This window comes from Halictus rubicundus, chromosome 2, assembly GCF_050948215.1.
Source record: "Halictus rubicundus isolate RS-2024b chromosome 2, iyHalRubi1_principal, whole genome shotgun sequence".
Lineage (NCBI taxonomy): Eukaryota > Metazoa > Arthropoda > Insecta > Hymenoptera > Halictidae > Halictus > Halictus rubicundus.
The window spans coordinates 28,955,947-28,966,051 of record NC_135150.1 but is presented as its reverse complement, the minus strand read 5'-3'; the positions used below and the strand labels follow the sequence as shown (position 1 = coordinate 28,966,051).

General features: G+C 48.0%; 1 protein-coding gene across 5 annotated transcripts; it reads left to right on the top strand.

The window, feature by feature from the left end:
* The first annotated feature begins 1,400 nt into the window (after positions 1–1,400).
* LOC143365911 (uncharacterized) lies at positions 1,401–9,913 on the top strand. Of its 5 annotated transcripts, none has more exons than XM_076806506.1 (15): positions 1,401–1,458; positions 3,577–3,715; positions 4,455–4,651; positions 4,717–4,858; positions 4,949–5,045; positions 5,120–5,317; positions 5,484–5,636; positions 5,776–6,055; positions 6,110–6,397; positions 6,473–6,683; positions 6,818–7,002; positions 7,106–7,398; positions 7,780–8,019; positions 8,666–8,848; positions 8,941–9,913. In XM_076806506.1, the coding sequence occupies exons 1-15, from the start codon at positions 1,416–1,418 to the stop codon at positions 9,097–9,099; spliced, it is 2,808 nt and encodes a 935-aa protein (XP_076662621.1). In that variant the 5' UTR covers positions 1,401–1,415; the 3' UTR covers positions 9,100–9,913. The 5 variants fall into 5 exon arrangements, with proteins under 5 accessions (XP_076662621.1, XP_076662626.1, XP_076662623.1 ...); XM_076806508.1 differs by lacking the exon at positions 1,401–1,458 and adding an exon at positions 1,552–2,045; XM_076806509.1 differs by lacking the exon at positions 1,401–1,458 and adding an exon at positions 3,020–3,447.
* Positions 9,914–10,105: the final 192 nt, after the last annotated feature.

Here is a 10,105-nt window from a genome sequence, read left to right as displayed (position 1 = left end):
CTCCAGTCCTCCTCCTTCCTCGCCGCTGCGTCTCGCTGTTTACGCGATCGCTCTTTCCGAGACACCGTTCGAACACAGCCACGCGATGCCGACGTATAATACGCTCCTGTGCCTACCTGTTCCCCTCCTTTGTCGCCACCATCACCGCCGCCACCGTCGCCGCCACAACCACAACCACCACCATCACCACCACCTTTTCCCTCCACTATTCCCATTTGCAATAGAAACGAATAACGCTCGATTCAAACTACGAATCGTACAGGGTTCATCTTGCGGTAACAAGTCGAATATACGACTTGTATCATATTCTTTCGTTGGTTCGATTATTTTTCATCGATACAAAATACAGGGTGAGGGGGGGGGGGGGAGCGCCAACAAGTGTCCCGGTGTCAGCCAAGATAACGCGTGTGTCGACGTTCGATCGCGTTGGCGAAACGCGGATTTTGCGGCAGGAATATTTGTTTATAGTTTATAGTAATCCTTGTCGATGATCCTGTGTTTACGAAGCGTGTTCGAGACTTGTTGTTGCTCGAATACTTGGCTGAATTTCGGTTACTAGCAGCAGGTGAATTATTCGATTATTCCGTAAGGTGGTGACACCTGCTGGATTCGTGGATGCAGGGTAGCATACCCGCAGGCGGGGAAGAGAATCGCCTGATAGTATAATTGTCCGTACATCGCGTCGGTGTAGTCTATTATTGCAACAGATTTTTTAATATAAAAGTTGAACGAACGATCGATGGACTTATAAAATGTAACGACGCGTAAAATTTGCATTTCCCTGATACTCGTTAGCTCGATCGAGATCGTAGATCGATCGATGCGCGGCCGTGCACGCAACTCGATGTAGATACGTATACTTATTGTCGGTTGAGGAGGTTGCGTAGCCGAAATTTGACGGTTCCCCTCTAGTCGCCAGATTCCTTCGATGGATTTCATTCTGTACCTTGGAGAGCCTGCGGACAATACGAGAGCGTCGCTAAATGTAAGTCAAAGCAGCAAGTATAATCACAGACGAGTGTAACTCCGAAGAATCCGACCACCTAACCGCTGGTCAAACATCGCGCGCCTGTCATGTTCTCGCGCGGTGTCGGTAATCTCCTTGCCGACGGTCGATAACGTAGAAAGTCCTGGTATCGTTCGTCGGTATCGACAACCGAGGCTGACCGATCGTATACCCGTCGCGTTGCGTCGCGTCGGTCGGATTTCTGCGAACAGGTGTAATTCAACCGGAACCGAAGGGGACACGCGCGGCTAATATAAAAGCGTCGCGAGGACGCTCTACCTACGGAACATTGGAATCGCGAGAGAAATTCCCTCGGAAAAATTCTATATAGGGCTTGGCAGGGCGCCGGCGCCGCTCTATAAATAGCGTGTAGAACGCCAAGCGGCGGGTTGCGGCTCGCGAACAAAGTATGTATCGAGAAAAGCAGCAATCGGGTGCGCGCGACGACCACGGTACCAGTTAACGTTGGTAGATTTCGTCGCTTCTCGCTGCTTCTCGCCGCTTCTCACCGCTTCTGACCACCTACTTCGACGAACGTGGATTCGATTCGATTCGATTCGATTCGATTCGGTCGTTGGTCCGGGTCCGAGGCATCGCGTGCCGATCGATTCGACGGGTTCGCGACAGCTGTCGAGCGAGCCGAGCCGAACGCGTCCTGCACCAACGTTTTCCACCGTTTCTCGTGTCGCGTATACGTTGTCTCGAGTTGTCGTTTCGTCGTTCAGGGGTTGTCGAACGTTGTCTTCCGCAAGAATCGACACGAGCGAAACATTCGAAAAGAAAGATCTCCTCTCGCCGTGCGGTGCGATCCGGTGTTTTGTCCATGCCGGTGTTTTGACACGGTCCGTAGAGTCGGCTAAAATCCTACGAGCGACTTCGAGGAACGGCGTGAAACGTGCAGCGGCTTGCGGCGTGTGCAGCGTGTGTAGCGTGCGGCTTGCAGCATGTCCGTTGACGGAATGGCATACTTTAAGATGTGACTCCTTCGTTCACGCTTCGATCGCGTCAGCTGATCGACAACGTGTATCGTACAAATTAGGTGATTACGCTAATTCTGCTTTAAATCGACCGTAACGTTGTCTCTCTCCCCCTCCCCCCCCCCTCTCATTTTCTCACTCGCTCTATCTCACTTTCTTCCCCTCCTCTTTTCATTTATATGTATATCTATCTCGCCTACCATTTCCCTTTTCGCCGAGCGTTCGGTTTTCTAGCCGACTGCTTACAAACGAACTAATTATACTCTCTCCTCGTGTCGAGAGGTTACTAACCAGATCGGACAACCCCTTCTAACAGGCGCACGAACGGATTCGAGTTACAAGCTACGAGCTACGAGCTACGAGCTGCGAGTTGCGTGGGGTCCCTAGACTCTGGACTCGTTCGCGCACCTCTTCGTTATTTCCGTCGACGTCGCCGCCTAGACCCGATCCAACGTTCTACGAAAATACGATCGGATCACCGACGACGTCGATCGATCCGCTTCGAGCGTCGCGAGACGCGAATTACGAAACCGTGTTGTTGTTTTTCTTTCCATTCGAACGGCAACATTAACGAAGTTAACGATCGCTCGTCGAGCCTTCCACCAACAGAGGATACCAGCTCTTCCAGAGAATATCATATGTATTTTTATGCGAAGGATAAAAGGTATATCGAGTTACGCGGCCCGTGAGACCTCGTTTCGTTTTATCTTCACGGAACGCGTATTTTTACGCTACAATTCGTGCGTACAAGTACGCGCACCCTCTTCGTCGTCGATGCGTTGCAGGTTGCAGCTCCCGCGTTCGTTTCGAGTTTAAAAGGATGCGGTTGAAAAAGGACGCGCGAACAGATTGGCTATACTGTAAACTTTATCTTGTCGTATTCGTCCACCATCACCGGCCTTAGAATAATATATGTTATATATATCGCATACCACTATTGCGATGGTAGAATTATTTCTCCGAATAAGTTCATGAAATTTCACACGACAATTTGAAAGTACTTCTTCTTGTTTTGCCCTGATCGCGGGAAACAGGATTGGGATTGGGGTCGGGATCGGGACTGAGATCGACATTGATGCAGAATTTGCACAACAAGTGTCCGCATGTTGATCGGTGTATCGTACTCGCCCTACCCACGTAGATCTCCGCGTGGTATAGGCAGATTTCGTCGGGATGGGCTTGCTGCCAAAAACATTTCCTGTACGTTTGAAATTCGGTTCGTCGACTGGGCGATCTATTTAGTTGGGCGCGAGGCAAGACGTGACGAAACGAAACGAAACGAGACGAGACGAGACGAGACGAGACGAGACGAGACGGCACGAAACGAAACGAAACGAGACAAGACGAGGAGAGCCGAGGCGCGACCGTGTATTTATGCCGTTTACTCGAAACAACGAACACGTTGCCCCGGCAAGCTCGTGCCCGCTGCTCGAAGCTCGTTGCTTGTTGCTCGCGAGTAAATCGGTACGCGCGCGACACGCACGAAAATAGGACGCGTCATGCCGATTGCTCGGCAGATAATCCTCGTGTCTCACCTGACCCCGCGATTTCACAAATATTAATCGTCTGTTACGTTTTTCGTGGACGGTGAAGCGGCGAATATGGCTCTGGTGATGCTACCCTGCGACCTGCCATGGTGGCCGGCCGTAGTCAAGCAACTGGATCGCGCGGCCGCTGCCAGAAACTCGGAGAATCTCGTCGAGGCGATGCAGCGGTTGCACGACATGTGCAAGTAAGTATGTTTGTTGATATGCGTACGATTGGGTATCTAGTCGAAGTCGAAGTCGAAGTCGAAGATTATAACGGACGGAAACGCGTGGTGCAGGCACGGCAGCGGATTGCTCCGCGTGCCAATGTACTGGCCCCGTTACGAGTTATGAGCAACCAAGCCACGCCTACTCGCGGGGGAAGATTCCCAAGAACCCGGACGCTCGGAAAATTGTGAAACTTTGGGTACACGTACTCGTAGGACATGTCTGTAGCTACAATCGTGCAGCTGAACATCGCGCGAGATCTTGTCACTGTCGAAATTCGGCAATTCGGCAGTTTTTTCAATGTCATTCGATGTCGATAGGTCGTAGATACACTGTGGCCGATAGAAAAAGAAAAAAGGTTGTAGAACCGACGATACCAATCATTAACGAATTCGATTTTTCTGCCGCATGCTGTTGAAAAGACGCGAGGAACAGTGCTCGCTGAAAAGGTATTCGATCCAGATTGTCTTCAAGTATTAATAACAAGTAAAAGATGTACCCTTTGCGAATGCTTTTACGCGGCAGACCTTTGCACAGATACAAGAACAAACCACATCCACTATGTGTTCTGTGTTTCACATTCTACTGTACATACATACATACGTATCATTGTACCTCCGTCGTAACGATCTGCGATCGCTGATCGTTTCGATAACGATAAAGCGAGTGAAAGCGAGTGATTCAAAGAGATAAAGCATAATCTCTCGGGTGTTTCAGCATAAGTCTCGATCCCGAGGAGGACTCGCAAGATCCCGAGCAGTTCTCCGAGCTGATCGCGTTCCTCGAAAGCGATCTCGACTCGGCGGAGCGGGAACACGTGCTCGCGAAGACGATACCGCGGATGGTGGAGCGAGCGAAAGCGTTGAGAAGCTGCAAACCCCCGCAGGGCTTGCACTTCAGTCTCCAGCAACAAGGTAAACAATTACTCGTGCATGTATACACAAGTAAATACGTAAACACGGAAATACGCGTGTCGCAGGTGACTGCGTCGAGTACAGTTACGGCTTCGTCTCCTCTTTGATCGCGAACGCGTTCTTCTCCACGTACCCGAAGAGAACCACGAAAACGCACCCGACCTTGCGCGACTTCAATTTCACCAACTTCTTCAAGCATCTACGAAAGTAAGCTATTCTCCCGCGATTTACGAATCTGGATGGTTAGAAATTTCGAAAATCGCTCGAAGAAGGAAGAATAATTCGAATGGTTTCCAGTAACGGACAGAAAGCTAAGCTGAGAAGTATATTTCACTACTACGACTACCTCGAGATGGAGAACGCGTTGGACGGTAAATTGGTGATCTCCAGACAGGTAGGCTACATCTCCCTCGGTCCCGTTCGAACGTCGGACGAGCTAACGTAGAAAAGAAAATCTGAAATCGCCAGGTGATGACGTCGAAGCAATGGCTAACCATCGAGGACTGGCTGGAGAGCAACGTGCCTCTCTGTCCGCTGATGATAAGGCACGAGGGTCGCTTGGAGAGAGTGGAACAACCGGAAACGAAAGTATTGCGCGTTTGCTTCGCGAGCGCGAAGTTTGGCGGCGGCGTGCTTGACGGTGATGTTACGCAAGAAACTGTACATGTAAATAATTGAAGGCAACCGCGTGACGAGCCTAACTCCGATCGTAAACCGCGGTTTGTCGTATCGTACCGTGTCGTATCGTATCGTTTGTATAAGATGGGAACAGAACGCGGCCGCGCGCGAGCAACCGGGAACATTTCGATAATCGTCTCTCTGTTGCGTTTAGATAGCGACCCATCCCGAGATGCTCGCAGCGATACTGTCCGTCGAGGCTCTAGAGGACAACGAAGCCCTGATAGTCGAAGGCGTTAGGCACGTGTCTCGAATAAACGATCCTCGCAACAGAGCAACGTTCGAAGCTATGTCGAAACCGAACGTAGTGAGTAGCTAGACGGTAGAGTAGCCGAGGCCGGACAGTTTATTACGAGATGATTACGAGATTACGAGATTACGAGATTACGACGTTACGACGTTACGAGCTACAACAAATTTTGCTCGATTTTCGTTGAACGCGACAGGTTACGGTTTGCTGCATCGATCCGGAGGACTACTCGACGTTGCCCCTAGCACAGTTCGAAGAGGACAATGTGCTGCGAGAAATGAACAAATCTTTGCTAGGATTTCGTCAGAGATACGTGCCGAGCAGTCCGACGGATCCCATCGGCAAATCGGAAATGGATCCGGACGGTGCGCTCAGCTCTCGCAGATTGTCGCCGATCGGAGAGAGCTTCAGCAGCACTCCGCCGGAAACGGACGCCGACGACAAGCCAGTGCCCGCGAATCGTGACTCGAAACAAGGTACCGAAACAAGAAAAACCGAATCGAATCGATCATCGCGCAATGTCTTTTTAGAAAAGTCCGAACGGATATCGAGCGAACGGAGCAAGTGCGAGGATAGCGCCTCGACAGAGGTTCACGGGAGGCCGAACGGAAAATCCGTGAGATCGTCGAGCCCCCACAAGCCGTGCAAAGAGGCGAGCTGCGCGAGCAGAAGAAATCGATTCATAGTTCTCGGTTCGAGCGGCGAAGTTTTGCCGGTGACGCGGAAATCGCTCGGTCAGATGTCGGTTTACAGCAGCTGCAACAGTCAGAGCACGGACAGCTTCCACAGCGCGAAAGACACGATAGAGGAAGATCCAGGTAGGTGATTCTCTCGTGACTGGCAACGAGATTTCAACGAGTAAACTCGCTGTGACGCGATCCAACCGTGTTTAGAGGAGGAAGAACATAGGTTGAGCAAGCGGTACAGCAGCCAGTTGGACACGCCGGAGAGGAGAGGGACGTTCGCCCAGCGTCTAAGGGAAGCTTTGAAACGCGAGAGTACAGCCACCGGCGGTGCAGCCTCCTCGAACACGTCGTCCGGAGAGAGTAGCTACGCGGTAGGGATAAGCGTGTCCGGAAGTCACGTTTACGATCAAGATATCAAGTAAGCGGGTCTCTTTCTCTTTCTCTTTCTCTCCCCCTCTATCTTTTTATTTCCTGACCGTAGGTGTTTGCGTGTGCGTGTGCGCTCGCACTCGCGAAGAGTAACCGAGATACTTTGAAAGGAACATGTTCCAGGGTAAAAAGGGGTGGTTCGAGAGGTTTCGTTCTCAGGGACGAAACCGTCGACGAGGAGTTTCTGAAGGAATCGCTGGAAGCGGAGCAAAAGTGGCTGGGCAGATTCCGGCAGAATCAATCGGCGCTTCAACGGAGAGACACGAGCGCTAGTAGTAGATACAGTTTCAGTACCGAATACAATTCTGGCAAGTATTACGAAACGCTTCTCTCTGCGTTCGTTGAATAATATATCTTTCGTCACTGTCTAAATATAACGAGTGAAACCGACTTGACTCTTCGTGCGTTCAGATTTTTGTTCGGAGCTCGAGGAAGTATACGAGCAACTAGCAAAATGGTTAGAGGATCCCATAGCGGCGGACGAATCGCGTGAATTAGACGCGAGGGACAGGGCGGTAGTTAGATTCGCGGGCTCGTTGTTAAAGAGAGCTCTCAGCGAATCGTTTGCTGGCGTCCCGGTACAGGAGGGTGAACCTCAACCCCTCATTGATTCAGTCGACGTAAATCAAAGGCACAAGTTAGCTTTGGCCGTGAGAAGTTTGAGTTTAGAGCTAGCCCGTCAAAAAAATAGGAGACAGCAATCAGTAAGAAACAAGTTGCTTTTTTTTCTCCGTCGAAATCACATCCGATCGGTATACGATAACATTGTCGAACGAAAAGATACTCGCGCGTCTTTACGCACACAACCCCATACCCCATACGTCCAGAATTCACACACACACACACACGCACGCGTTGCTCATGCACACGCGGGCGCAAACACACGAACACGCACATGCACACGCACACGCACACGAACCTACACATCCAACGAATTGAATACATTTACGTTTATCGTAAGATTGTTTTATTTGAATCGATCGCGTCGTCGAAGAATGAGAGACAAACTGAAAACTAATGCTGTATCCCAGATATATCATTTTTTCGTGCATAGCCAAGTCTCATCAGATCATTAAAATACGCAGGTCTCAGAATCCGAAGACGTAGAGTATTACGAAGACGCTTTAAGTAATCGTACCATGTCGAAAGAAGTAAAGGATATCCAACGTAAAAAGCTTAGAGCGGTAACGTTCACGTCCGAGGTTTTTCAAACATTGGTCGATGACGAGACTACCGTGTATCTGTCTAATCCTGTTTCTTTAAGTACATCTGGACCCATAAAGGATAAACTTGCGCAAGAATTCGAATCGCATGTTACACTTGACGTGAGCAAACATTCTGTTACACATGTATACGTAAACTCTTGTTCCGTAAATGTAATGCATGAATCGATTCCAATTTATTACCAGAGATCGTTTGCTCTCTCTCTCTCTCTCTCTCTCTCTCTCTCTCTCTCTCTCTCTCTCTCTCTCTCTCTCTCTCTCTCTCTCTCTCTCTCTCTCTCTCTCTCTCTCTACACCTTCCACCCTCCCACCCGTGCGCAGCTGTGCTTACCAAACTAAATTTCCAAACGCTCGAGCTTATAGGATTGGTTGACACCGAACGAAATAGAAATTTGATGATTTCTGCACGCTAACCGACCACCACTCGCTGCTGCATGTGTCAGATAACAAGAAAAGTTGTGTCTCTAACCGGAGGCATTGCTTTAGACGCGTACATCCGTACACCTCTAATGATTAATGATTTGTCTCTCATTCTACTTGATGATTGTCTTTTACTTTTCTCACTTTGAATTGACGTGTAACATTTCCATACCTTCCAAAGTAACATTGCCCGAGAATACTCGTCGAGAATACTCGTTTTCTATGGTTACTAAAATTGTATTTTTTCTTGTTATTAGTTTGCGTTTTGCGGGGCGAACGTACTATTGCGCGATCATGTCGCTTGAAATTGACCAACACGATTTTTTAGATACCAAGAGACAGTAGTCCGCAATCCGGCGGACTGTTATCTGTCGTCACTGGAAACTGGGGATGTGGATCTCGATTAAAAGGGGACCCCCAGTTAAAGCTTGTTATTCAGTGGCTCGCCGCTTCTTTGGCGGGTGTGCCGAAATTGATTTACTACACCGCGGGGAATCCTAGGCTATCGAAGGTAACGAACCACCCCCTCCCCCCTTCATCCTATTCCCTTCTACGCGGAGACGGAGAAAGATTTTGGTGATCGAACAGAGAACGGTTCTTCAGCTAGATACCGTGAGCAGGGTTCTAATGGACAGGCACTGGTCGGTCGGCGATCTAGCTGCTGCCACCTTGAAATATTCTTTGCAAATCATGGAGGAAAGAATGGAGGGAAGAAACACGTTGTTCGAGGAAATAATCGGTATGGACAAACCGAGTCCTTAGCCCGACTCGATGCTGTCCGTTCTGGTTGACATTCTGGCTACCATGATCGAAGACAGCCTGGTGTGAACGTCTGAAACGATTTTTGCCAGAAGAGAACAAGCAGCACAACAACGTCTCGACGAAAAAAGGTCAAAGTTACGGCCAACGACGAAAAGTCAGGTGAAACGTTCCAGGGGGACGTACTTATATACGTACAAGAACCGTTGTAGAAACCTTACATATGATTTTCCAAGATTTTTACGAACAAATTCTGGGGAAGCGTTGCGATATCTCTGTGGGTTTCAAATATTTCATATCAATGCAATATCAAACGAAGCCGCACAATTCATTGTACAAAGAGAAATACTTCAAATACAAACAGGAGGATTTAAACAGTTTTTTAGGCGAACGATACACAAAGAACAAAGTCAAAAAGAATTGTTATTACAGGTTGTACGAAAAACAACTGTGTTATAGAATTTTTCTGGTGTATATTGTCATTGTTGTCCTAACAGTATTTATAGAGATTTAATAGTCTATTCACGGGGAAAGTCAATTCAGATTTACGTTCTTACGTATAGAATACGTAACTTGATACGGTTACCTGCAATAACTAACGAGGCACAATATATTACAATATATTTTGTACAGTATAATATTTAAAGTCGTTGTATGTGTCGGATCAAAGCGTCTGTATTCTATGTAATAACATCATAGATTTTTAGAAAAAGATTTTTAGTCGTATTTTATAGGCTGCTTTTTTATATCAAATATAATTTATACAAAACGATCATGTAAATAATAAGAATGAAATATATATGTAATGAGAAAGTAACGTGATCTTCGAGACGATACAAGTTTCCAAAACTCAACAAATGCAAAGTCTGAAGTCGGATATAATGTAACGTACCTAAAATAAACTAAAATAAACTAAAATAAAATACAATAAAATAAAACGAAACAACACAATAACGTAACCATCGTAACATGTCTTCCACCATCGTAGAACAATGACAATATAGATTAG

What these genes read in the sequence shown, in the direction of transcription:
- LOC143365911 (XM_076806506.1), top strand. Translation starts at nt 1,416, where the DNA reads ATGTATCGAGAAAAGCAGCAATCGGGTGCGCGCGACGACCACG. An exon ending in CGGTTGCACGACATGTGCAA is followed by an intron (nt 3,716 to 4,454) that starts GTAAGTATGTTT and finishes CGGGTGTTTCAG; the next exon opens with CATAAGTCTCGATCCCGAGG. An exon ending in AATTGGTGATCTCCAGACAG is followed by an intron (nt 5,046 to 5,119) that starts GTAGGCTACATC and finishes TGAAATCGCCAG; the next exon opens with GTGATGACGTCGAAGCAATG.